We start from the raw sequence: 27,932 nt of genomic DNA, 5'->3' as shown, positions 1-27,932 counted from the left end.
AAACAAACGACGGGAGAATGTGTGCATCTGCACAGACCAAAACATTTTGGAACTGGAGGAAGCTGGCAGCACAGCTGGTGAGATGGAGACTTCAGCCATTTAACCATTCGTACCAGACCTGCAGACCCTCATCTTCATAAACACGGCAGCGTTCTGGATGGAGCCTCGTTAAGATTTACAGCTCTTCATACATACATCTTTAAATAAGACAGCGATTGTGTTAACTGGTACATTAACTGTAACAAGGTGAGCAGAAATCAAGTTAAACAGTCAAGCTAAGAATGAAAGTTTAGAGAAATTATATCCAGAAATGTGGATAATGAAGCAGTGAAGGTGCATGGATGGAAGTTATTGTGCATATAGTGAATATTTCTCTCTCCTCACCATCAAGAAGCTGTGAGATTCTAATCCTGCTTTCCGTCTGTTCACCTGATGCTGATATTCATCACATATTGTTCCTTCTGTGTTTAGAAGGAAGCAGCTTCACAGCTTTAAATTCATCCTGCTGACTTTTTACCTTTTAGTTAGTAAATCCTGAACATTTCATCCTTCTTTGGTTGATTTTACGTATCATGTATGTTAGACTTGTATTTACAGTATGAGGTTAATTAAATGGAAGAAAAATGTGCTAAATGTGAGGAAAGGGAGATAAATAATGAAAATGTGTACACTACAAATCTGATTAAATGTCTGTACCTTCCTCCTGTCCTTTCAGAGGATTTCAGGAACAAGCTAAAAAGGGTGGAATTCCCAGAACCAGCATATTTTAGAACAGCTCCTCCGTGACTTATTATTATATTATTCCTGGCATGATGACCAACATTTACTGGGACCATCAGCAGGAAAAGTGTCTTTGATAAAATGATGTTTTCAGGTGTTTTATTGATCCCAACCTTTACCTGCTCGTCCCTGGCGATGAGCACGCCAACAACCTGACTGTCCACCTGAGCGACGAAGGCCTGCAGCGGCACGGAGTCCTGAGGAACCACAGGGCAGAAAAACAACTAAACGTTCACAATGCAGTCCAGGTCCATGAATACTCATCAAGTTGCTGCATCCTCATCTGAGGAGTAATTATCGGTGCTGGAGCTGAAGCAGCGACAGCTGGGGTGTCAGTCAGAGAGGAGAATCCGTTCAGCTGAATTCTCATCAATCTGTTCGCTGGCAAACGCCCCATCCCTCCTCATCCAGGAAATAATCAGCATCATGTTTAAAGCTGTTCAAGTGTCGTCATCACAGCATTTTAAAGATTATACACACATACATACATACACACACACACACACACACACACACACATATATATACATATACATATTATACATATGTATACCCACATCCATATATCCAACGTCAGACAGGACGCTGCCCAGACTGTGGCCTGTCAGGGAGTTGGTAAACCAGGAGACCAGGGAGTCGTGGACCCCCATTCCTCACAGCTTCTCCCCCAGCAGCAGAGGCTGGATGCTGTTAAACCACCAGAGGAACCAGACAAAGTTCACAGAGCTGCCACCAGCATCCAGATGCAGATGGGCTCTGCAGCAGGTAGATGACGGCGTCCTCAACACTCACGTGGGGCTGGTAGGCAGCCTGCAGAGGGTAGATCCTCCACCTGCGGTCTTAGGTAGGCCAAGACCAGCTTTCCAGCACCTTCATCATATGCCATGTGAGGGCCACTGGACGATGGACGTTGAGCTTGGATGGTCTGAACAGGATCCTGGACCAGATCCCTGTAGTCTTTCTCTGGTCTAGTTTCTCCATCTGTCTCTTAACCAGGCCTCTCTTCACCGTCAAGTGGGGGAAGGTATGGGAGTCGTCCGAGGAGGAAGAGGAGAGATGATGTCCAGGAGAGTGAGGAGAGGGGTCAGGTTGTGAAGTGGAGACCAGGCAGCTGAGACCTGAACCCATCAGGTCTCTCCTGGCCTGGTAGCTGCCTGCTAATCGCCTTCATCCCGTCCACAGGTCCTCACACCATTCTGCAGGAGTTCGTCTTCCAGCTTCCTCTCCTAGTCGTCCTAACTCCTCCTCAGTGACACCCTGACTTCCTGCTGCTCCCTCCTCTTTTCCTCCTGGTCTCCTGACCTGAAAACTCTCTTGTTCTGGTTGAGAATAGCCTTCAGGTCGCTGGTGATCCAGGCTTTTTACTGAGGAAACCGACCGGGTGGGAATCTGATGTAACCTGTGATGCAGTCGGTCATCTTGGTGACGTCCTCCCTGGGTGGCTGACAGAGAACTTCCCAGGCCGTTGCCTCAGAGCTTCAGCAACATCCAGTCCACGTCCTCACTGTCCTTCGGTCCACAGGCTGCTGCTGAACACGTGGACAGACTTGGGACAGAATGAGGTTGTGGTCTGATCTGCCGGGGGGAGGGGGAGTGTTTTAATCCTCGGATGGGAGGGTCCGCATGTTCATGGAATGTGGGCAGACGTTCGTCCAAAGTCACATGATTAAGGTTCCCGGTTATAACTGTGAACGCATTGGGATGCTGAGTCTGTTGCTTGGCAACGTTGGAATTGATGACATCACATGCCACCTCTGTACCGCTGATGGTAGGAGTACGCTGCCATGACGACGGAGATGAATTCCAGAGGCAGATAATATGGGCATATTCCCACAGCAAGCAGTTCTATATCCAGGCTGCAGAGACGTTCCTCCACGTGCACACGTCTGGGATTACTCCATCTTCACTCTCACCCAGAGCGATCCCCCGCCTCTCGTCTTAACGCTGCTCGTTGCGCCACCTGAGCAGGGCTGCAGCCGGGAACCGCTACGCCGTGGTCCAGGATGAGAGAATGAAGCCTTGTCTCCGTAAAGCACATGAAACTCCACTCACGGTATTCCTACTGGAACTAAATCAGCGCAGCGAGCTTGTCCATTTTATCCCCAGAGATCTCACATTCCCACTATGACCTCTGGCACAGCTGGCTTGTACCTCGGCTTCTTGGCCTCCTTCGGGATGAGCAGCCAGGCTCCGGGCAGTCGCAGGTAAACGATGCCTCCTCCATAGCGCTCCTGACCCTCGGTCACCAGAAGCGACAAAGCAGCGCAGAGACTACCAGCAAATTTTTAAAGCAAATAGTAGCGTCTGCTTTAAAGCAGCTTTTGGCTGGCGCTGAAAAACTAAAATGGAATTAAAACATAGAAAAACACGAAGAAAAACCACAAGAAAGGGACATTCAGCATGGAGCTGCTGCAATAGGCGACTGCCTGGCAGACGATGTCAGTAATAATAACATGTAGACTGACCGGACCTGCCCGGGTCTGGTAGAAGGAGTCCAGGTCCTGCAGCAGGAACCTGCCCTGGTTCAGATCCCTAACAAGCCCAGAGATGGCCGGCCGGTCCTCCACCACGGCTGGTCTCATCTTCACGGTGCTGCAGAGAAACAACATAAAACAGAGGAAGCTGATCTGACTCAGTCTTAGACTGACCGGATATCTGAGAGCTCATCCCCGCACCAGACCTGTCATCTGGGTCAGCTCCTGCATGTGCAGAGACAGTTTCCCACCAAAATAAGATGTGGGAATTATTTCCTGATGAAAATCACCATGATTACAGATTTGGTCTCTAATGACTGGAGCTGTTACGTCAGAGTCGCCTTCTTCCTTCCTGGTTGAGATTAAAGCCTGTTTATGAAGCCAGTCTAAGGCTTCTTCTCAGTCCAGACCCACCTGAGATCCGCCCTGTGGACGACGTACAGGTCGTCCACCATCAAGCTGGAGGGGAGTACTGGGACCCGGACCATGTTCTGCAGCAAGGGGAACTCAGGGCTCGGTGGTGGAACTGTGATCATACAGTATCTTGCATCCTGAAACACAAGGACCAAATTCAGCTCACAGGTCCCACCAGGCCAGGAGGAGGTTCCCTCAACTCTCAGGTGTGTTAAACGCTTTGATTTGACCTGATAAAACTAGTCAATGAGAAGCTGACCAATCAGCTGGTGTTTGGGGTAAAGATGGCAAGATATATACATGTGTGTGTGTGTTTGTGTGTGTGTGTGTATCTCACTGCTAACATGTGCTAACACTGCTAATCAGTAAAATACAATAAAAATAATCATTTAAATGAGCTTAAAAATGTAAAGACAGCTATATATTAAAATATTTTTATCATCATCATTTTAATGCTAAAATAAAAACTCTGGTCCAGGATTTTCACTAAGGTCCCTTTCAGAGACATAAATGAGTAAATTCCTGTAAAATCTTTCCTGATTTATTCAGGAATTCATCGTTTAACTGTCGTGTAGAGACAGCTTTCTTTTTCCTGGACTTCCTGTCAGACTGGCCGGTGTTTCCTGTCCCGGAGCGGATACTCACGGGGAAGCGCTGGAAAATGTGGGCGATGCAGGCTGCTGATCTGGAAGAGAAGCAGGTGAAGAGGAAGCTGGGTGAGAACAGGTCTGATGGCGGCAGGAGGCACCCCGCTCCACGTTCACCAACAGCTGGGAGGCGAGAGGAGCCCAGCAGGAGCCAAGCAACAGTCACTCTGCAGCATCTCCACCATCGCTGCCAAAACTCAGCAGAGTCACACACGCTCATTAAAACACTCCACACATCCGCCAGTAAAAGATTCATTTGGTCTGGACCCTTCCACAGTTTCATTCCTCTCATTTCATCTGCAGCCAGCTTTCTTTCCCACCATTAAACTCCATTTACTTTCCACCAAAAACATTCAGCCCTTCACGCCTGATGCCGCAAACGTGCATCAAAGCGAACTGCAAACCTGAAGGTTGGACCAAGCAGCGTATCTCAGTGTAACTTCATTAAGTCAAGTTTTCCTTTCTTTTAGAGTAAATTACACTAATAAATTTGTATTTTATAGTAAGCATAACTTATAAACACAAGTTGACAGAATTGGGTCATTAGTAATGACTAGATATTCCTCTTAATTGTTTCAGATAGGTATAAACTTCATTTGTGTAGCACACGCTAAAATACAGCCACATCTCAAAGTGCTTTGCCAAATAAGCTAAACTAACCAATAAATAGCACCCTAATAAAACAGCACCAGCAGCTGTGTGACTGGGCAAATGGTCCTACATGAATTAGACATTAGTGGAAGAAAAATGTTCTTATTTTAATCTTTGTGACTTTCATGGAGGCTGTATTTTATTTGTTCCCTGTTCCCAGGGAAAGGCTGCTCCATCCTCCATGAGGAGGATCCTTCATCGCCAGAAGAAAATGACATCAGGGGACAGTCATCAGCCGAGCAGAACTTTCTACTGTGTGATTGGTCAGACATTTGAGGTGGGCGTGATGAAGGCAGAAAGCTGTGGCTTCTGCATTTCCCCTGATGAGCAGATAGTTTTAATGAACAGCTGATGGAGGTGGCGAGAATGTACGTAAATCTAAACAACACGTGGGATTTTAGCGCCCCGCCAGGACCAGGTTTCTCTTTAAATATGAAACAACCTGGTCAGCTGTTTATTCCAGATAAAAACATTGACTTCCTGCAGTAATCCCGCCCGTCGCAGCTTCTCGTGGAGAATAAAACGAACGGTGAAACGCTCTTGGTGCAAAGCCAAAGAGTAAATCATCTCACAGGGAAATGGAAGGACGACGTCTCAATGTGAATATCAGCATGTTGCTGATATCTCCACATGGATGAAGGATCGCCACCTTCAGCTAAATCTGTCAAGACCGAGCTTATTGTCTTTCCAGCCAATCCTTCCTTACCGCCACAGATAAGCGTGCAGCTTGACTCCATCACGCTTGTGTCTACGTCTTCAACCAGGAATCTTGGTGTCATGGTAGACAACCAGCTGACCTTTAAGGACCATGTTTCCTCGGTTGCTCGATCTTGCCGATTTGCTCTCTACAACATCAGGAGGATCAGACCCTACCTGACTGAACACACGGCCCAACTCCTGGTCCAGATGATCCAGAACGAAGCAGCACGTCTGGTCTTCAACCAGCCCAAAAGAGCTCATGTCACTCCGCTGCTAATCGCTCTCCACTGGCTTCCAGTTGCAGCACATCAGATTCAAAGCTCTGCTTCTGGCTTACAAAAACAATAACCCAAACGGCTCCGGTCTACCTCCACTCCTTAATCCAGAGCTACACTCCCTCTCCACAGTTACGCTCTGCCAGCGAAAGACGCCTAGTGCTCCCACCACAAGGTGGCTTCACATCAGTAGCTAGACTCTTCTCCCCTGTTGTTCCCCGGTGGTGGAACCATCTACCAAACTCCGTCCGATCCGCAGAGTCCTTATCCACTTTTAAAAGCAAGCTAAAGACTCAGTTGTTTAAGGAGCATTTCCACATTTAGCTTAACTCTTCTACTCAGAATGAGGTAGAAAGATTTGTCCAGCTCTTTGGCTCAACCAGGTACTGAAGAAGCTGTGTGCACATATGGCCAAGATGTTGTGTGATGAAATCATGACCTTGTATTTAAACAAAATGACTGGTTCCATGTTTGGGTCCTGCCTCCACACCGCGTGGTGGCAGAATCATCCAGTCATCACTTAAACCTGATTCTGGGGCATCATCAGGGAGAGTCCGACCAGCTGCATCAGTTCAGCTGAACACAGATAATAAAAAGCAGCTAAAACATCTCTGAATGTGCCCATGCCTCTAAGTCATATCCACGTGTCATCAGATTACCAAGATGCAACGCCAGCCGCTGCCGAGGTCACACGTGCTCCTGGGGTGGTTCTCACCATTTACCTGCCTGGCCAGCATGTGGGATGCTTTGATCATATGATTTAAGGTGCAGATGGTTGTAAAATGGCCTGAGGAGGAGAGTCTGCAATGAAGGGGGTTTTTGAACCTGACCGGACACATTCTCATGAACCAAGAACACCAGTCCAGCTGCTTTCCATCCAGGATCTTCAGAGACCTCCCAAGTGGAACAACAAACTTTTATATGGAACAATAAGAATACGTTTTAAACTGTTTACTCTAGCTTCATTTCACTCAGAAACCTTACCTCGTTTTATAAAACTTGTCAAAAACAAGGACGTGAATACGGAAAACCCTGGGTATCTCTGGTTGTCCTCCAGTCAGCTGTAGCTCCTCCTGATGGCATGACATTGACGAAACACAAAACATGACGCCACTGTCAATAACCTGCTAGAAATGATGAAATGTTTTACACCAGTAGACACGGCAAAGGTTCCCACTGGCTGTTACCTGTTACCTGCTGTGTGGGGGGAGTTCGAGCTCGTCTGTGTTTGTCTTCAGGTTCGTCCTGGTCATGTTGTTGCACGTTGTTCAAACCATCAAACTCGCGGAGGTCAAAGTTTCCATGAAGCTGCTTCACATCAGCAACAGCAAACGTGAAGAAACCAACAACAACTCCATCCACCTGGAGAAAGAAGGTTCATCTCTTCACCAGACCTTTCTGCTAAGACTTTATTCCTCTGTTTGAGATATCGCTCCTAAAAAAAACCCCACATGGTATTCAGAGACAACTAGAAGATAGCAGCCCAGTTCCTCCAGGAATGAGTATTCCTTAGAAAAAGTAAAGTAGTCCCGGTGATGAATAAAGTAGTCCCGGTGATGAGTTAAGTAGTCCCGGTGATGAGTAAAGCAGTCCCGGTGATGAGTAAAGCCGTCCCGGTGATGAGTAAACTAGTCCCGGTGATGAGTTAAGTAGTCCCGGAACTGAGTAAAGTAGTCCCGGCGATGATTAAAGTAGTCCCGGTGATGAGTAAAGTAGTCCCGGTGATGAGTAAAGTAGTCCCGGTAATGAGTAAAGCAGTCCCGGTGATGAATAAAGTAGTCCCGGTACTGAGTAAAGTAGTCCAGGAACTGAGTAAAGTAGTCCCGGCGATGATTAAAGTAGTCCCGGTGATGAGTAAAGTAGTCCCGGTAATGAGTAAAGCAGTCCCGGTGATGAATAAAGTAGTCCCGGTGATGAGTAAACTAGTCCCGGTGATGAGTTAAGTAGTCCCGGAACTGAGTAAAGTAGTCCCGGCGATGATTAAAGTAGTCCCGGCGATGATTAAAGTAGTCCCGGTGATGAATAAAGTAGTCCCGGTAATGAGTAAAATAGTCCCGTTGATGAGTTAAGTAGTCCCGGAACTGAGTAAAGTAGTCCCGGCGATGAGTAAAGCAGTCCCGGAACTGAGTAAAGTAGTCCCAGCGATGATTAAAGTAGTCCCGGTGATGAGTAAAGTAGTCCCGGTGATGAATAAAGTAGTCCCAGTGATGAGGAAAGTAGTCCCGGTACTGAGTAAAGTAGTCCCAGTGATGAGTAAAGTAGTCCCGGAACTGAGTAAAGTAGTCCCAGCGATGATTAAAGTAGTCCCGGTGATGAGTAAAGTAGTCCCGGTGATGAATAAAGTAGTCCCAGTGATGAGGAAAGTAGTCCCGGTACTGAGTAAAGTAGTCCCAGTGATGAGTAAAGTAGTCCTGGAACTGAGTAAAGTAGTCCCGGCGATGATTAAAGTAGTCCGGTGATGAGTAAAGTTGTCCCGGTGATGAATAAAGTAGTCCCGGTGATGAGTAAAGTAGTCCCGGTGATGATTAAAGTAGTCCCGGTGATGACTAAAGTAGTCCCGGTGATAAGTAAAGTAGTCCCGGTGATGAGTAAAGTAGTCCCGGTGATGAGTAAAGCAATCCCGGTGATGAATAAAGCAGTCTCTGTGATGATTAAAGTAGTCCCGGTGATGAGTAAAGCAATCCCGGTGATGAATAAAGTAGTCCCGGTGATGAATAAAGCAATCCCGGTGATGAATAAAGTAGTCCCGGTGATGATTAAAGTAGTCCCGGTGATGAATAAAGCAGTCCCGGTGATGAATAAAGCAGTCTCGGTGATGATTAAAGTAGTCCCGGTGATGAGTAAAGCAATCCCGGTGATGAGTAAAGTAGTCCCGGTGATGAGTAAAGTAGTCCCAGTACTGAGTAAAGTAGTCCCGGAACTGAGTAAAGTAGTCCCGGCGATGATTAAAGTAGTCCCGGTGATGAGTAAAGCAGTCCCGGTGATGAGTAAAGCAATCCCGGTGATGAATAAAGTAGTCCCGGTGATGAATAAAGTAATCCCAGTGATGAGTAAAGTAGTCCCGGTACTGAGTAAAGTAGTCCCAGTGATGAGTAAAGTAGTCCTGGAACTGAGTAAAGTAGTCCCGGCGATGATTAAAGTAGTCCCGGTGATGATTAAAGTAGTCCCGGTGATGAGTAAAGCAGTCCCGGTGATGAGTAAAGCAATCCCGGTGATGAATAAAGTAGTCCCGGTGATGAGTAAAGCAATCCCGGTGATGAATAAAGTAGTCCCGGTGATGAGTAAAGCAGTCCCGATGATGAATAAAGCAGTCCCGGTGATGAGTAAAGCAATCCTGGTGATGAATAAAGTAGTCCCGGTGATGAGTAAAGCAATCCTGGTGATGAATAAAGTAGTCCCGGTGATGAGTAAAGCAATCCTGGTGATGAATAAAGTAGTCCCGGTACTGAGTAAAGTAGTCCCGGAACTGAGTAAAGTAGTCCCGGCGATGATTAAAGTAGTCCCGGTGATGAGTAAAGTAGTCCCGGTGATGAGTAAAGCAGTCCCGGTGATGAATAAAGTAATCCCAGTGATGAGTAAAGTAGTCCCGGTACTGAGTAAAGTAGTCCCAGTGATGAGTAAAGTAGTCCTGGAACTGAGTAAAGTAGTCCCGGCGATGATTAAAGTAGTCCCGGTGATGATTAAAGTAGTCCCGGTGATGAGTAAAGCAGTCCCGGTGATGAGTAAAGCAATCCCGGTGATGAATAAAGTAGTCCCGGTGATGAGTAAAGCAATCCCGGTGATGAATAAAGTAGTCCCGGTGATGAGTAAAGCAGTCCCGATGATGAATAAAGCAGTCCCGGTGATGAGTAAAGCAATCCTGGTGATGAATAAAGTAGTCCCGGTGATGAGTAAAGCAATCCTGGTGATGAATAAAGTAGTCCCAGTGATGAGTAAAGCAATCCTGGTGATGAATAAAGTAGTCCCGGTACTGAGTAAAGTAGTCCCGGAACTGAGTAAAGTAGTCCCGGCGATGATTAAAGTAGTCCCGGTGATGAGTAAAGTAGTCCCGGTGATGAGTAAAGCAGTCCCGGTGATGAATAAAGTAGTCCCGGTACTGAGTAAAGTAGTCCCGGAACTGAGTAAAGTAGTCCCGGCGATGATTAAAGTAGTCCCGGTGATGAGTTAAGTAGTCCCGGTAATGAGTAAAGCAGTCCCGGTGATGAATAAAGTAGTCCCGGTGATGAGTAAAGTAGTCCCGGTACTGAGTAAAGTAGTCCCGGAACTGAGTAAAGTAGTCCCGGCGATGATTAAAGTAGTCCCGGTGATGAGTAAAGTAGTCCCGGTAATGAGTAAAGCAGTCCCGGTGATGAATAAAGTAGTCCCGGTGATGAGTAAAGTAGTCCCGGTACTGAGTTAAGTAGTCCCGGAACTGAGTAAAGTAGTCCCGGCGATGATTAAAGTAGTCCCGGTGATGAGTAAAGTAGTCCCGGTAATGAGTAAAGTAGTCCCGGTAATGAGTAAAGCAGTCCCGGTGATGAGTAAAGCAATCCCGGTGATGAATAAAGTAGTCCCAGTGATGAATAAAGTAGTCCCAGTGATGAGTAAAGTAGTCCCGGTACTGAGTAAAGTAGTCCCGGAACTGAGGAAAGTAGTCCCGGTGATGAGTAAAGAAGTCCTGGGAATGAGTCCTAAATTCTAGGACTACACTGCATTCCACACGTGATGTCGGCTTGTCTAAAACAGGCTTCAGTTTATTCCTCTTTCTTCCGTGACACGCTGACATGCTGCATCTGTGATGAGGTGGACATGCTCCAGGTACATGTAACACGCGTGATGGAGCGAGCTGGATGCTGTGTTCTGTGCGTGCTGAACATAATCTGTTAAGAAGCCCAACATGCTTCAGATGTCTGGACACCATGTGCAGCGAGAGCGTGTCTTGGCCTCGTCTCAGCTCCTGTCTGCCATATGCTGCCATGAACACATGTCCGGTGTCAGATGGGGGTCTGTCGGCTCCCTGGTCCCGTGAAAACAAACCCCCAGCGGGACTCTTGAAAATCAGTCCAAGGATCATCAGCAAGCTGCTGTGCTGTTATTTTTCGACAAGAACTGAAACGAATCATATGAGAACTCCCACCTAAAGGAATCTACTTCCTGTTACACGTTCAGTCAAACCAACCTCACTAACAGCAGAATGATGGTCCTCAGCCTCGATCATCTCCACCAGGTCGATGGGAGACACCGGCGGGGTCTGGCCTTCATAAAGGTGCATAATGTCATCGTGATCTTCCATCCTGGAACACAGGAGGAGCAGTGAGGAGCATGCGGTGACGTCTACCAGCACCAGCTGTAGCCTGCAGACCCTGAAACTCCACCCAGCGTCCTGCAGCTGTAGACCTCACCCGCTCTCACAGTTACATGGTAAACAGGAGTAACCGGGAGTAAGACCCAGTAACACGCTGGTGGGCTCAGGAAATATATGATGCTGTGATACAGAATACATAATATAGAATATATAATACATGGATATTCCTGCTTCATTCACAGCTCACATGCTGACCTGGAATATTTAGCCAAACAGGTGATTTAACAAAAATCTGTGGTTACAAACATGGTGGGACAGTTACAGTCACAGCTGCAGTCATTCTGCCCCCTGGTGGACAGACAGCTCACCTTCAGCTCAGGTTTGGGTGTAGTTTACTACCCCTGCATTTAGGATGTCTGGTAAAAAGGGGAAAGTAGAAGAAATCATTTGTGAAGCTTTGGGAACGGCTGCAGTGGGTTGTACTGTTTCCAGGCTTCTGTCGATCTACTGGAAGTTTAAGCTGAATTCCAAAATTTGACACTCAGAAATAATTGTCATGTGCAGTTAATAGAAAAGTAATGATGCAGGAGAGTTTGGGTCTGCTGAAAAGTCTGCTGGCTCACCTGGCTGGGCGGACATGAAGGCGTGGACTGAAATCTTCTCTGAGGCAAATCAGGGCCGAGCACTGAGGTCCAGGTTCGGTCCGACGCTGCATTGGCACAAATACCTCGGCCAGCGCCGCTTCTGCACACAGCCAAGGATCCGATCGCTTCAGAAATAATTCCCATCCAGCCGAAAGATGCGTTAAACAACCTCACAAACAGCCGCCCTTACCCAGGTCTCCGGTGTACGGGCTGACCAGGCAGATGTGCTGAAGTTCAGGAACACTGTCAAAAACAGCGCTTTAGGGAGGAAAAGTAGTCCCTTATAAATGTGATAGTTACTGGTAAATTCTGTTGCTTCTAGCCAGCTAATCATCATGAAATGTTAACAAAAGTGAAATAACTGCTGGTTCAGACCTCATCGTCTCCTTCGCACAAGCTGAGGCAAAACTGGTTTGTGCCACAAAGAGGTGAAGGAAGAGTGTGTTGAGAGGCTGCAGAGACAAGACAGGTCAGTTCCTCCAGCACTGACATCGGCTTCCCGATCAGAGGACACTGGGCTCAGAATGATCAACGCCACTAACAAGTCTCTTTTAGCTTTACCATCATTCTGACTGGAAAAGATCTCCATGACACTACAATGTTCCACAGAAAAGTAATGGCGGGCTGTGATGCAACACACCTGACTCAAATCAAAGTCATAATCCATGAGGGGGTGCTCAGTCCTACCAGACCTTATCTGCATGTCTGGCTACAGTCCAGAGTACTACTAAAACTACTAGAGTTTCCACAGTGTGGAAACATCAGACGTGGAAGGAGTCAGGTGTGACCCCTGCTGGGAGGCTGATGGATGCAACACCACCATGGCCAGAAACCAGGACCTTGTAGGTGGTAAACATGGATTAATCTGAGCTTAACTATCGCTCTACTCCAGACTTACACCGGTGAAAAGGTTTTGGCATAAAGTCATGAAAGTTCATGTAGCATCAAGGATTTGTGTGATACTTTAAAGACACATTACGTAACTTTTCTACCTTAAAAGTCTGCATTAACCCTTACGCACCGCCTCACACACAGTGGCCCTCGGTTGGGACACGACCCTCAGCATCACAAACGCTGGTGTTGATGACTGACCCCGGGTTAACGTGTCATAAATCAGAAGTTCATCCTGCAGCAGCCTCCAGAGCTCAGGTAGGATGAAGATCTCAGAGCTCAGGTAGGATGAAGATCTCAGAGTAAAGGTAGGATGAAGATCTCAGAGCTCAGGTAGGATGAAGATCTCAGAGCTCAGGTGGGACGAAGATCTCAGAGTAAAGGTAGGACAAAGATCTCACAGTTCCGGTAGGATGAAGATCTCAGAGTTCAGGTAGGAGAAAGATCTCACAGTTCAGGTAGGATGGAGATATTAGAGTTCAGGTAGGATGAAGATCTCAAGAGTTCATGTAGAACAAAGGTCTTAGAGTCCAGGTAGGATGAAGATCTTAGAGTTCAGGTAGGACAAAGATCTCACAGTTCAGGTAGGATGGAGATATTAGAGTTCAGGTAGGATGAAGATCTCAAGAGTTCATGTAGAACAAAGATCTTAGAGTCCAGGTAAGATGAAGATCTTAGAGTTCAGGTAGGACAAAGATCTCACAGTTCAGGTAGGATGGAGATATCAGAGTTCAGGTAGGATGAAGATCTCAGAGTTCATGTAGAACAAAGATCTTAAAGTTCAGGTAGGATGAAGATTTCAGAGTTCAGGTGGGATGAAGATCTCAGAGTAAAAGTAGGATGAAGATCTTAGAGTTCAGGTAGGATGAAGATCTTAGAGTTCAGGTAGGGTAAAGATCTCAGAGCTCAGGTAGGACAAAGATCTTAGAGTTCAGGTAGGGTAAAGATCTCAGAGCTCAGGTAGGACAAAGATCTTAGAGTTCAGGTAGGATGAAGATCTTAGAGTTCAGGTAGGGTAAAGATCTCAGAGCTCAGGTAGGACAAAGATCTTAGAGTTCAGGTAGGGTAAAGATCTCAGAGCTCAGGTAGGACAAAGATCTTAGAGTTCAGGTAGGATGAAGATCTTAGAGTTCAGGTAGGACAAAGATCTCAGAGCTCAGGTAGGACAAAGATCTTAGAGATCAGGTAGGATGAAGATCTTAGAGTTCAGGTAGGATGAAGATCTTAGAGCTCAGGTAGGACAAAGATCTTAGAGTTCAGGTAGGGTAAAGATCTCAGAGCTCAGGTAGGGTAAAGATCTCAGAGCTCAGGTAGGACAAAGATCTTAGAGTTCAGGTAGGACAAAGATCTCAGAGCTCAGGTAGGACAAAGATCTTAGAGTTCAGGTAGGATGAAGATCTTAGAGTTCAGGTAGGATGAAGATCTTAGAGTTCAGGTAGGGTAAACATCTCAGAGCTCAGGTAGGGTAAAGATCTCAGAGCTCAGGTAGGACAAAGATCTTAGAGTTCAGGTAGGACAAAGATCTCAGAGCTCAGGTAGGACAAAGATCTTAGAGTTCAGGTAGGATGAAGATCTTAGAGTTCAGGTAGGATGAAGATCTCAGAGTTCAGGTAGGATGGAGATGATGCTGGGTTAGCCATCGATACGGGGAGCATCGGTGAGAAAATCTGCTAAGTTGTGTAATGTGTCTTTAAATAGCATGAACATCATTAGCTGCGTGGCCTTGTGGCTGAATGAATGATACGCACTGTGCACGGATCAGAGCAGAAGTGTGTGTGCAAGAACGGTTCCCAGTCGGCCTGGTCCACCAAGGTGCCCACAGGATGATCAGAAAAGGAGGCGTGAGCCAGGATGTTGCCCTTTTCATCGGCCACGTTCACGGCCAGGTTGGCTCTCTCCCTGGAAGGAAACAGGTTTATTCTTACATGATTATTCTTCTCCAGTTTATTGTCGTCATGGTGCCATGAGTGACTTCCCCACAGCCGCATTTCAAGCATCATTATAATCTCATTTTTATAACCAAAGTTACAACATGCTTTACAAATTTCACAAAAATAAAAACATAATAGACATAAAATGTACAAATCTGGAAGATGAAGATGAAAGGATATGCATAATGAAATCTATGAGGTTTCCAGGTGTACACAGGTGGGTTTCCAGGTGTTTCTGACTCAGTGGCAGTGCTAGAGAGAAGCTAACAGCATGACGGATCAGCTGCTGTGGAACACTGCCAGGTGTCTAATGAGCTGCAGAGGAAGTGACAGCATCTTTCACTCTGTTTTTAGGTTCAACTTTGACCGTTTGGCTACTTCACAATTAGCAGAACTGAGTAAGACTATAAATGTGCTGCGTCTCCGATGAGATCATCAGGTCTGAGTCAAAGTCTCATCCGAGTGTTTAACCAATCATGCTCCACCAGATGAATGTTGAGGACCATCAATAGTTTCCCTTTCAGAACAAACTTCAAGTCCTTATTTATATGCACTCCTGATAAAAAAAGGCAAGTTCGGTCCCAGAGCGCTGTAGTCCTGCAGATTTTAGATGTTTCTCTGCTCCAACACACCTGCAACTAAAAATGCATGTTAAAACCACACAGCTGAACAAACATCTGATGCAAATGAAACCGATCCAACATCTTCTGCTGAAACAGAGAAACATCTAAAACTTGCAGGACTGTGGCGTTGTAGGACCGAACCTGCCTGTCCCTGGTCTCACCAACACGACCTGGCTAGCATCATTAATCCAGCCACTGCAGGCCTGGTGTCATATTATATTATATTATATTATATTATATTTTATATTATATTATATTATATTATATGTTATGTTATATTATAATATATTATATTATATTATATTATATCATATGTTATATTATATTATATGTTATGTTATGTTATATTATATTATAATATATTATATTATATTATATTATATTATATTATATTATATTACACATTGTAGAAAGAAGACAGAGATTGTTCTCACAGAATACTGATAACGTTGATCTTCCCAAACACCGCCTGAGTTAAGGAATTGATAAGGCTATCGATTTCGAGCGCATCCGCTGATTCGCTTCTTCTAACCGTCACAGTTTCCCGGTCGCCGCTCGCGGACATTACGGTCCTCATTCTCTCTTTTAACCAGGATAATTCAACCTGACACAACAATTATCTCCCAGAGAAACAGCAAGGCTAATCTCACACGTTTATACTCTTATTATACTTATTTTCTGCGTTATTCTACGTTAGCTCGATCGTAGCTGGCAGAACTTGTGTTGTCATAGTAACAAAACGCTGCAACACCCCAGGGGTTGATGGGAAACCGCAATGTATTGTGGGTACTGTCATGGTGGCTCACACAGGATAAAACTGAAACGTTTTGTTGTGCTTTTTTCCTGTGGTTGTTTTCTGAACCCCTCAGGTTTTATTTTTAGAGTAATTGTTTGGAGCAAGCCATCAGCGTCATGGCGTCCACTGCTGCCGGCAAACAGCGGATACCAAAAGTGGCGAAGGTAAAGAAAACTAGCGTATTTTAAAGCGGACTGCTAACCGCGGCTAAGCTAATGCTAACTGGAGCGCTAAACTTAAATGGAGCGAAGTTATGACTGATGGTACTCCTGTGATATTTCAGCCAATTCCAGGTCTTAACCTTTTAACTGTTAAATTAGAAGAAAACACGATTTAAAGCATTACTTTTCACGTGTAAGATTATCTGCATGCGAATCCATGTAGCAAGGTAACTCTTCGTGGCCATGCTAACAGGAGCTGTTTGAGAAACGTCTGATGACGCTGGAAGTTTCCTGCTTTGTAATTTACACCAAATAAGCGGGACATTTTTATTAAAGTGTATTTATATAATCTGTAATGTCTGCAATATTTCCTGAGATAGACTTAGATAATTAATTTAATTATATATATATATATATATATATATATATGTGTGTGTGTGTGTGTGTGTCTGTGTATGAAGAAAACCCTCTAATAATGAAATTTTATCGGACTGGAAACAGCAACTTTCTGCAATTTTGACCCTAAAATATTTTTTATATCAGACTTCTTCAGTTTAGTTTTGAATCTGATGACTAATTTAGTCAGAACTTAACGAAAACTTTTTTTCCTCGACATCTTAAATAAAATGGTAAAGTAGTAGATATCAGCATAATTGAGGTTACCTGGTCATGTAAATAAAATAAATGGAGCACATGACGAGCGACGTGTAGCTGTAGCGAGTTATGGAGGAAACAAGCTGAAGCTGGTTGGTAAACACTCTCTAGATTACTGTGAAGCAGGAGCTGCTGGCTGCAGCTTCTATGTCTAATTATCTGTTTGTTCTTTTGCTGTTAACATACATGCAACCAAATCTCAGATTAACAGGAACCAGCAGGTCTCAGGCCCCTGGCCTACTTGGCTGCCTCCTCCTCCTCCTTCTTTTTCTTCATCTACTGTTTCTTCTTCTCATTTTTTCCCAGAGATTATTTAAAGCACAACTAATCTTAAGGTTATATTTTTCTTCTTTTATCCGTGAATTCCTCAACAATGAATGAATGTTTATTTGGAACATGTGAGCATAAAACATGGAATTATTCCATGAAACGATGAGACGGGAGCAACAAGTCCCTCAAACACGAACCCCAGAACGCTCCACCGTGGCGCTACGTCGCCAGCATCAGGTTTTACACATGAAGTTGTTGTTGAAGTGGCTGGTTTATATCTGAATAAGTACATTTACATGACAGTGGTTTGTGCTGTTTCAGGACATTTACACAATATTTTAACACACTACACGACAACATTTGAAATGATGATGATGATGTGTTCAAGGTGAAGAATAAAGCTCCTGCAGAGGTGCAGATCACCGCCGAGCAGCTGCTGAGAGAAGCCAAAGAAAGGGAACTCGAGCTTCTCCCACCCCCACCCAAACAGAAGATCACTGATAAGGAGGAGCTGAATGATTACAAGCTGAAGAAGAGGAAGGTACGTCCAGCCTTCATCCTGCTCGTGTTCCAGATTGAAGCACACTGGTCTGAACTTCTGCCGTTTAATCAAACTTCTGACCCGCGTGTGATCTGGTTTTCTTGCAGGGGTTTGAGGACAACATCAGAAAGAATCGCACCATCATCAGTAACTGGATTAAATACGCACAATGGGAAGAAAGCCTGAAGGAAATCCAGAGGTATCAGAATCCGCCGTCCACGGCCAGCTCGCCGGCATCGTCTGAGCTGAGCTCTGTTATTATTTATCATCGTTTGGTTAGCTGGAGGAAGTCTTCTCATTGGACGTTTGGGGTAAATTGAAATGTTTTAAACCCTAAATCTGGCTCGATGTTTCAGGGCTCGCTCCATTTACGAGCGTGCGCTGGACGTGGATCACCGCAACATCACGCTGTGGCTGAAGTACGCCGAGATGGAGATGAAGAGCCGGCAGGTGAACCACGCCCGCAACATCTGGGACCGAGCCATAACCATCCTCCCTCGAGTCAACCAGTTCTGGTACAGTTCTGACTTTCTTCTTCTCTGCTCCACACGATGTTCAGGTGCTGGGAGGAGAAAATAGATTCATGTTTATTAAAAGTGCTTTAGCTGATGCTTGTGATCACATTAACCCTTAAACCTCCAGCAGGTCTCTGAGGTCTCTCTCCTCCACCAGCAGCGGTGGTGTGTAGCTCTGTGGTAAACTGTGATGGATATTTAACCCTTTAGCTGATCTATGAAGTTTTCCAGGTTTCTATCCGTCCAGGAGGTTTACAATCCAGCCACTAAATGTTGATTCAGAGAGCATCTGGTCCACAGACTGGAGCAGAAGTAGAAAGATCTGATCTTGTTGGTCTGAAAACTCAGCATGTAAAACTCCAGTAAAAGTATTTATGTCTGATCTTCTGGACGTAGGTTTAGTATGTGAGTACCTGTGTGTGCTGGACAGGGACCATCCAGGTGTGTGGTGTTTTATTCAGCATCCTTCAGGTTGCCCACCTGTCTGCTCTCTCAGGTATAAGTACACCTACATGGAGGAGATGCTGGGGAACGTGGCCGGCTGCCGGCAGGTGTTTGAGCGCTGGATGGAGTGGGAGCCCGACGAGCAAGCCTGGCACTCCTACATCAACTTTGAGCTGCGCTACAAAGAAGTGGACAAAGCGCGCATAATCTATGAGAAATATATCCTTTTGCTGGTGTTTAGCTCGTTCGTGGCGGCTTTCCCTGTTAGGCTCCGACGGGGTCTAGCATCAGGTCTTTTGTGTACATATAAATCTGTGGGATCCACAGAAAGTCCTGACTCAGCTAAAAGCTGATTAAAACCATTTCTGCCACCACCGAAGCCCGTGAGGATCCCGTTCCCCCCGCGGCACGTAGACCAGCCACATCTAAACTGGATCATCTCCAACCAGAGTTCACTGAACCAGAAGAAGCTAAATTCTGCTTCATCATCATGAATTCTGTCCTAACTTTGCTGTCCAGCCTCCCTGACGTCTGTCCACCGTGATAAAACCACGTTTACTGGAACGTTTCCTCCAGCGTCTGTTTCCTGCCCGGTTACATGATCTGATTGGACGAAGACTGGTGTGGGTCACTCTGTGTCCAGACAGTTCCCTCAATGGTGATGCTTGGTGAGATGGACGTAACCATGGCGACACCCTAATTCTGCTGGCTCACAGGACTAAAATGAGGGTCAATCATGGAAATCAGCTGATGGGAGGCGGAGTTAGGAGGAGAGCAACCCTTCTAGCCTGATTTACAGCAAGTATTTACTGTATTTCCATATTTCTGCAGGGACCCTCCGGTTTGCAGTTTTCCTCCACTTTTTATCTACTTCTGGATAAAATGACATCCCAAAAGAAACGCTCCACCACAGAAGAAGAGCTGAGTTTAAAGACAGTGGGACAGAGTTGTGTGACCCAGATTCCTCGTGGGAGGACGAGTCTGTACTAAAAGCTGTGGAACTTTGTCTTTGACCAGATAACGTCCACATGTTCCGCAGTGTTATATACAGTAAAAATAAGCATTTTTTCCTCTTCCATCCTCCGTTACTCCCACACAGCAGCGCTAAAGCTTCCACCTCTGAACGCGCTTTATTCCCATTCCAAGATGGCTTACGCACCGTTTCTTCCTCAGAGACCCCGGAGGAAAATTTATTCACGTACGTTAGCAACCATGCTGGTTCAGCTATATGCGCCATTTGTAAAGTTTAAAAACATTTCCAGAACAAACACACAGCATTTGGAGAAAAGTCCCGACCTGAAGATGTCTTTTGTTTCTCTTATTTCAGTGTTTCTAGTACTTTCTCCTATTGTTTGTGTGTTTTTTTTTTTTCTTTTTTGTTTGTGTGTTTTTTTTTTTTTCTTTTTTGTTTGTGTGTTTTTTTTTTGGTTTTTTTTTGTTTGTGTTTTTTTTTTTGTTTGTGTTTTTTTTTTTTTTGTTTGTTTTTGTTTGTGTGTTGTTGTTTTTTTCTTTTTTGTTTGTGTGTTTTTTTTTGCTTTCTCAAACACCCATGAAACTACTTTTATTCTACTTTTGGAGTTGTTGGTGCCTGGCTTGGGACATCCCTCCAACAGTGGCTGTTGTGTTTCCACCCGGCAGCAGCTGTTAGCCCTCGGTGCAGTGGACTACTCCATGCCAAAAACCAGAGAGTCTAGCTGAGATAAGAAGGAATCGAAGGGGCTGCAGAGCTGGTCTCAAGCGCCGTGAAAGGAGACGAAGATAAAAGCCATGTTTACCAGCTGGGCATCTGTGTGATGTGTCCACCCTGCTGCACAGTGATTAAAACACTCATACCCGCCCTCACCACTGACCAGGTAAGAAAGGAGCTAAAGAAGACCACAGCCAGGAAAGCCACAGGTCCAGATGCCCTCAGGTCCAGGGTGCTCAGACCAGCTCAGTGATGTGGTCCTGCACTTGTTCAACTTGAGGTCCTGGTTTTGTGGACGTCCTGCTTGGTTCCAGTTCCCAAAATAGCCCACCCTAGGGAACCAAACCACTACAGACCCGTCGCCCTGACCGCTCATGTGGTAAACTGTCTGTATTTAAACGGCGCTGTTCTGTACCTGGAATGATGCCCAAAGTGCTTTACATCACACACACATTCACACACTGATGGCGGAAGCTGCCGTGCTAGGCACTCAACCACAACCCATCAGGAGCAATTTGGGATTCGATGTCTTGCTCAGGGACACCTCGACATGAGCTTCACAGGCTGAGGATCGAACCGGCAACCCTCAGGCTACAAGACGACCGCTCTACCCACCGAGCCACGCCGCCCCTTGATGAATGGAGAGAATCATCCTTGGCCACCTTTGCACCCAGGTGAGCTCTACGGTGGACCCTTTGCAGCTCGCCTACCGACCTGGCATCGGGGTGGATGATGCCATCGTCTACCTGAAGCATCGGGCCCTGTCTCACCTGGAGTCCCCTGGGAGCCCTGTGAGAGTCATGTTCTTTGACTTTTCCAGTTCTTTAAACACCATCCAGCCATTACTGCTGCGGGGTAGATGGAGAAGGCTGGCGTGGACCAGCAACTGGTTGCTTGGACCATCAGCTCGCTCACTGACTGTCCACAGAATGAGGATGCATGGCTGTGAACCAGATGTGGTGGTCTGCAGCATGGGGGTTCTTTAAAGAAGTCATCAAGTCCCTGAACGTGACTTGTGCTGCAGCTCGGGGAGAATAGGACGTTTTCTTGGACCTGCCTGACATTAGAGACGTGTCCCTCCACACAGAGAGAAACATGATGACAAACATCTGGACTGAGCGAACTGGTCCTGCTCCAGCAGACTCGTGGTTTATGATGACGGCCAGCAGATGGCGCTGTGTTGTAGCCGTGTGGTGCACAGTGTCGGCTTTTCTTTCTTGTGACACATTAAAAGCTAAATGTTGGCAGTTTTATTTATTCTGTTCCTTTTAAGAGTCGAGTACGTTTTTCAGCTCTAAACTGTTTGCTCGGTGGGACCGGAGGTAAAAACGGCTGTTTGGTTAGTAAACCTTGCTTCAGGACTTTGTCCTCACACAGAACAAACTCGTATCTGAACCACCACACTTAAAAAATACTGCAGTACTTTCTCTGCTTAAATATTATTGTCTTATTGTTTTCTCTGAGCATATCACTGAGTTTCACAGGAAGAATTCCTTGACTTCTCTGAACTCGTCATCGTTCACCCTGAAGTAAAGAACTGGATCAAGTACGCTCGCTTCGAGGAGAAGCACGGCTACATCGCTCACAGCAGGAAGGTCTACGAGAGGGCGGTGGAGTTCTTCGGGGAGGAGCATGTGGATGAAAACCTCTTCGTGGCCTTCGCCCGGTTTGAGGAGACGCAGAAGGAGGTGAGAGCAGCCAGGACTTTTCCACAGGAGCTTCATCCTCCAGCCATCCAGCTTCATCTCTGTCCTGTCTTCTCCCAGTTTGAGCGTGTCCGGGTGATCTACAAGTACGCGCTGGACAGGATTCCCAAACACCAGGCACAGGAGCTCTTCAAGAACTACACCATGTTTGAGAAGAAGTTTGGAGACCGGAGGGGAATCGAGGACGTCATCGTTAGCAAACGCCGATTCCAATATGAAGAGGAAGTCAAGGTTCTGGAAACACTTGGGACATGAGAGGAAACACCAGAACACCGAACCCCTAAAATCAAACATCTCTTTTTCTCCAGGCCAACCCACACAACTACGACGCCTGGTTTGATTACCTTCGCCTGGTGGAGAGCGACACTGACGTGGACACCGTTCGAGAAGTTTACGAGAGAGCCATCGCAAACATCCCCCCCATACAGGAGAAGAGACACTGGAGGAGATACATCTACCTGTGGATCAACTACTCCCTGTATGAGGAGCTGGAGGTCAAGGTGGGTGACTGGACAGAGTCCACGTGGAGTAATCTGCTATACATCCATCTGCTCCTCTAAGGCTAATACTTTCCTTCTCCCGCAGGATCCTGAGAGAACGAGGCAGGTTTACCAGGCATGTCTGGACCTGATCCCTCACAAGAAGGTACTTTTTTTTAAACCCATGTTCAGGTCCCACAATCTGGTCTCCAGTTGGACCAGAACAGTCAAAAACCAGCAAACCAAGAAATCATGAAAACAGGAACGTCATACAGATGTTGACATTAACAAAATGTGGTTAACAACCTGAAATTTATAGAGAAAAAGGCAAGTTTCTACTATATTTTAGCTCAGTTACACACTCACACTCGATAGAATAGATGCAAATCCTTAATCCTCGAAAGGAGCGGGGAGATGCCACCCCGCCCCATCCGAAAGGAGCGGGGAGATGCCACCCCGCCCCATCCGAAAGGAGCGGGGAGATGCCACCCCATCCCTTCTCAATCGCTTTACATAAGAAGTTCAGATACTCCACCTGTTCCCCAGATCTCACACCAGAACATCCATCCATGGTATACCCTTATCCAGGGTCAGGTCTCGGGGGCAGCTGCCTAAGTAGGGAAACCCAGACTTCCCTGTCCGTGACAACATTCACCAGCTCATCCAGAGCTCACTACTCAAATCTTGTGACCATAGGTGAGGGTGGGAACGTAGATCGACCAGTAAATCGAGAACTTTGCCTTTTGTAGTTTCCTAGAAAAGGCAAAGTTTCCTCTGGCTTCCTCCTTCTCACCTGCCTGATCAGCTGATCACCAACAGCTGTCATGATTTCCAGGAGCATGAGAGGAGGAGCAGACACAGAGAAGACCAGCGAGAAATGACGGTGTACCGGGCTCGTTATACTGCACATGCGTTAATTGTGTTAAAAAATTAACGCAAATGATTATATAAAGTAGTTACTGCCGAATTATTTTTGACGGCCCCACCTTTAGTATATTAGTTAGTTTTAATATAACAGTTACTTTTATTGGAATATTAGTTAATTAAAATATGAAAGTTAATATCTTCTATGTTATTTTTATATTTACCAGATTCATCCTGCAGGACCAGATTGGACCCTCTGGAGGGCCGGTTTTGGTCCCCAGGCCGTATGTTGGACACCCCTGGTGCTGTTATGTACCTAACTGCCGTGTGTTTGCTGTATTCCAGTTCACCTTTGCTAAAATTTGGCTGCTCTACGCTCAGTTTGAGATCCGTCAGAAGAACCTGCAGGGAGCCAGAAAGGTGATGGTAAGGTCCAGACCTGTAGAGTTGAATGGCTCCAGCGAGCACCAATTAGCAGCTTAGGATGGAATCACATGGGGCAACCTGTCCTCTCAGGGCTCGGCCATTGGAAAATGTCCCAAGAACAAACTGCTGAAAGGCTACATCGAGTTGGAGCTGCAGCTGCGGGAGTTCGACCGCTGCAGGAAGCTGTACGAGAAGTATCTGGAGTTCAGTCCGGAGAACTGCACCACCTGGATCAAGTTTGCCGAGCTGGAGACCATCCTGGGAGACGTGGACAGAGCTCGGGCCATCTTTGAGCTGGCCATCGGACAGCCGCGGCTGGACATGCCGGAGGTAGGGCTGGGATCCGGCCTCTAGCGGATTCCTCATCCCGATGTACGATTTATAAGCCAATGGTTCTCCTCTAAAACTGAACATCATCAGCATAGAAAGACTCGATTGAAGTAAACTAAATTTATATTTATGATGAGTTTTCTCTTTAACAAATGTTTTCTTCTGGACCACACCCTGCTCTCAGAAGCTTGGGAAACCCAGAGTTTCCCCAGCCGTTACAGGAGGGGCGCCCTGACAGCAACCCGCCCCCCCAGAAGACCAAGTTTATTTTCTATAGTTACTCAGTTAATATCGGATATATTTTTTCTATCAGTTATTTTATATTTCAATCTTATTTATATTTTCTATTCTGCACCAGATCCCAGCAGCAGGGATCCAGGTCCCCTGTCCTCTAGACCTGGTTTAGATTTAGCCCATTTTTTGTAAAGGCAGCCTGGTTTTAGCCATCTTATCCCCATTGTAACGTAATTAGGTCACGTCATGTCTCCACCTGCACACAGGTGAGCCGGTCTTCTTTCCATTCTCAGTCTCCCTGCTGGGTTTCTGAGGACACGGACACTGGTATGAATAGACAGAAACCAGTTTAAGAAAATCCTGCTCAGTACTGAACCCGGCTCTGGGACCCGGCCCTTGGACAAGGCTCTGGGACCAGCGTCTGGAACCCGGCTCTGGGACCAGCGTCTGGAACCCAGCTCTGGGACCAGGCTCTGTGTGCTCCAGTCTGTGACTGGTGTTATTTCAGTGAGCTGCTCTTCCTGCAGGTTCTGTGGAAGTCCTACATCGACTTTGAGATCGAACAAGAAGAGTTTGAGAAGACGAGAGACCTTTACAAGAGGCTGCTGCAGCGTACCCAGCACGTCAAGGTGAGACTCCGCCCTCAAACCTCCACCTCCCACAGCTCAGTCTCCTCTACAAGGTTTTCCAGGTTTCTATCCGTCCAGGAGGTTTACAATCCAGCCACTAGATGTAGTTTTATTCAGAGACTCTATCTGGTAAATCCACAATAATCCATGATAACAGCATTATTTATCACATTTCACCATAAAAACATCACCATCACTACTATGTTGCTAAGAGACCTCTATTTAGACCTGGACATGATGATGAAGCCACTTCCTGTCAGACTTTCCACCAATCAGAGAGCTTAGATTGACGGTAACGTCCATCATGCTGCTAAATCTACTGATCCTTTCATGTTACATCATTTTACCTCATAACCTCAAACCTAATACTGGAAACACCATCTCTGCAGACTGGTTTATACTGGGATTAAAAGCTGTTACAGACTGGTTTATACTGGGATTAAAAGCTGCTACAGACTGGTTTATACTGGGATGAAAAGCTGCTACAGGCTGGTTTATACTGGGATTAAAAGCTGTTACAGACTGGTTTATACTGGGATTAAAAGCCGTTACAGACTGGTTTATACTGGGATTAAAAGCTGTTACAGACTGGTTTATACTGGGATTAAAAGCTGCTACAGACTGGTTATTACTGGGATTAAAAGCTGCTACAGACTGGTTTATACTGGGATTAAAAGCTGCTACAGACTGGTTTATACTGGGATTAAAAGCTGTTACAGACTGGTTTATACTGGGATTAAAAGCTGCTACAGACTGGTTTATACTGGGATTAAAAGCTGTTACAGACTGGTTTATACTGGGATTAAAAGCTGTTACAGACTGGTTTATACTGAGATTAAAAGCTGCTACAGACTGGTTTATACTGGGATTAAAAGCTGTTACAGACTGGTTTATACTGGGATTAAAAGCTGCTACAGACTGGTTTATACTGGGATTAAAAGCTGCTACAGACTGGTTTATACTGGGATTAAAAGCTGTTACAGACTGGTTTATACTGAGATTAAAAGCTGCTACAGACTGGTTTATACTGGGATTAAAAGCTGTTACAGACTGGTTTATACTGGGATTAAAAGCTGCTACAGACTGGTTTATACTGGGATTAAAAGCTGCTACAGACTGGTTTATACTGGGATTAACAGCTGCTACAGACTGGTTTATACTGGGATTAAAAGCTTCTACAGACTGGTTTATACTGGGATTAAAAGCTTCTACAGACTGGTTTATACTGGGATTAAAAGCTTCTACAGACTGGTTTATACTGGGATTAAAAGCTGCTACAGACTGGTTTATACTGGGATTAACAGCTGCTACAGACTGGTTTATACTGGGATTAACAGCTGCTACAGACTGGTTTATACTGGAATTAACAGCTGCTACAGACTGGTTTATACTGGGATTAACAGCTGCTACAGACTGGTTTATACTGGGATTAAAAGCTTCTACAGACTGGTTTATACTGGGATTAAAAGCTTCTACAGACTGGTTTATACTGGGATTAAAAGCTGCTACAGACTGGTTTATACTGGGATTAACAGCTGCTACAGACTGGTTTATACTGGAATTAACAGCTGCTACAGACTGGTTTATACTGGGATTAACAGCTGCTACAGACTGGTTTATACTGGGATTAACAGCTGCTACAGACTGGTTTATACTGGGATTAATAGCTGCTACAGACTGGTTTATACTGGGATTAATAGCTGCTACAGACTGGTTTATACTGGGATTAATAGCTGCTACAGACTGGTTTATACTGGGATTAACAGCTGCTACAGACTGGTTTATACTGGAATTAACAGCTGCTACAGACTGGTTTATACTGGGATTAAAAGCTGCTACAGACTGGTTTATACTGGTATTAAAAGCTGCTACAGACTGGTTTATACTGGGATTAACAGCTGCTACAGACTGGTTTATACTGGGATTAACAGCTGCTACAGACTGGTTTATACTGGGATTAATAGCTGGTTCAGAATAAGTAAAAGTCCGTTTTAAGGGTCAAACATTCCCAGATTTAGATTTATTGGAACCTGGTCTTCATGTGGTCTTTGTTTTAAATGGCAGCAGCTTTGTCTTTGACTCACTGAATCACCAACGTGTCCACCAACCATCTGGACTCGTGCAGGTCTGGATCAGTTATGCTAAGTTCGAGCTGTCCATCGAGGACGGCGAGCGGCTGCAGAAGTGCCGGCAGATCTACGAGGAGGCCAACAAGAGCTTGAGAAGCTGCGAGGAGAAGGAGGAGCGTCTGATGCTGCTGGAGTCCTGGAGGGACTTTGAAAAGGAGTTTGGCTCTGAGAGCAGTAGAGAGCGGGTCAGGAAGCTGCTGCCCGAGAAGGTGAAGAAGAGGAGGAAGCTGACGGCCGAGGACGGGGTAGGTAGAACGTCCTGCTGGGGCTCATGTTCACGCCCATAAATGTCCGTCTGAGCTGTAAACCTGTAAACCTTCTCTGTCCCGTCAGTCGGACGCAGGCTGGGAGGAGTACTACGACTACATCTTCCCTGAGGACGCCGCTAACCAGCCCAACCTCAAACTGCTGGCCATGGCCAAGATGTGGAAGAAGCAGCAGGTCCAGGACGACGGCGAGAAGCTGCCAGAGAAGAGTCAGGTGGTCGAGGACGCCACGTCGGCGTCTGCTGAGGAAGCTGCAGCTGAAAACACGTCCAGCAGGATGACTGAGACGGAGCAGGACAATGGGGACGACAGCAGCAGCAGTGAAAGCGTTGCCATTGAAGATGATGATGATGGACAGAAAAAGCAGAGCAGTGAAGATGAGAAAAAGTAGACTTGGTGACATTTTTCATCCCGTTTATTCATGAAGCTCCTGATGAGAAAGTCAGAAAATAAAGTTTTTTTTATTTAGAAGATTTGAAGTATCTTGT

The 27,932-nt window shown here is 45.9% G+C and overlaps 2 protein-coding genes across 3 annotated transcripts in view; one reads left to right on the top strand and one right to left on the bottom strand.

Annotated features, from left to right (window-relative positions):
- Positions 1-16,060, bottom strand: part of cfap61 (cilia and flagella associated protein 61) — a 54,499-nt gene extending 38,439 nt beyond the window's left edge. Inside the window, exons 1-12 of one of the 2 annotated variants that reach the window (XM_041975383.1) lie at positions 15,748-16,060; positions 14,508-14,658; positions 12,244-12,320; positions 12,059-12,126; positions 11,848-11,968; positions 11,099-11,213; positions 7,135-7,302; positions 6,925-7,013; positions 4,314-4,353; positions 3,669-3,805; positions 3,246-3,372; positions 900-977 (exon numbers count right to left, since the gene is read on the bottom strand). In XM_041975383.1, the coding sequence (XP_041831317.1) occupies positions 900-977; positions 3,246-3,372; positions 3,669-3,805; positions 4,314-4,353; positions 6,925-7,013; positions 7,135-7,302; positions 11,099-11,213; positions 11,848-11,968; positions 12,059-12,126; positions 12,244-12,320; positions 14,508-14,658; positions 15,748-15,890 (1,314 nt within the window). In that variant the 5' untranslated portion in view covers positions 15,891-16,060. The remainder of the gene's footprint in view (positions 1-899; positions 978-3,245; positions 3,373-3,668; positions 3,806-4,313; positions 4,354-6,924; positions 7,014-7,134; positions 7,303-11,098; positions 11,214-11,847; positions 11,969-12,058; positions 12,127-12,243; positions 12,321-14,507; positions 14,659-15,747) is intronic. The other variant, XM_041975381.1, reaches the window with a different exon arrangement.
- A 42-nt stretch (positions 16,061-16,102) lies between these two features.
- crnkl1 (crooked neck pre-mRNA splicing factor 1) lies at positions 16,103-27,915 on the top strand. The gene is made up of 14 exons (XM_041975384.1): positions 16,103-16,273; positions 17,583-17,735; positions 17,843-17,934; positions 18,092-18,250; positions 18,747-18,913; positions 21,891-22,069; positions 22,148-22,318; positions 22,396-22,587; positions 22,673-22,732; positions 23,776-23,856; positions 23,947-24,186; positions 24,948-25,049; positions 27,175-27,423; positions 27,512-27,915. Exons 1-14 carry the CDS (start codon positions 16,226-16,228, stop codon positions 27,833-27,835), a joined length of 2,217 nt encoding a protein of 738 aa, XP_041831318.1. The 5' UTR covers positions 16,103-16,225; the 3' UTR covers positions 27,836-27,915.
- The last annotated feature ends 17 nt before the right edge of the window (positions 27,916-27,932 follow it).

The sequence above is a fragment of the Melanotaenia boesemani genome, chromosome 22 (genome assembly GCF_017639745.1).
Source record: "Melanotaenia boesemani isolate fMelBoe1 chromosome 22, fMelBoe1.pri, whole genome shotgun sequence".
Taxonomy (NCBI): Eukaryota; Metazoa; Chordata; class Actinopteri; order Atheriniformes; family Melanotaeniidae; genus Melanotaenia; species Melanotaenia boesemani.
This window is presented reverse-complemented; position numbering and strand designations above follow the sequence as displayed.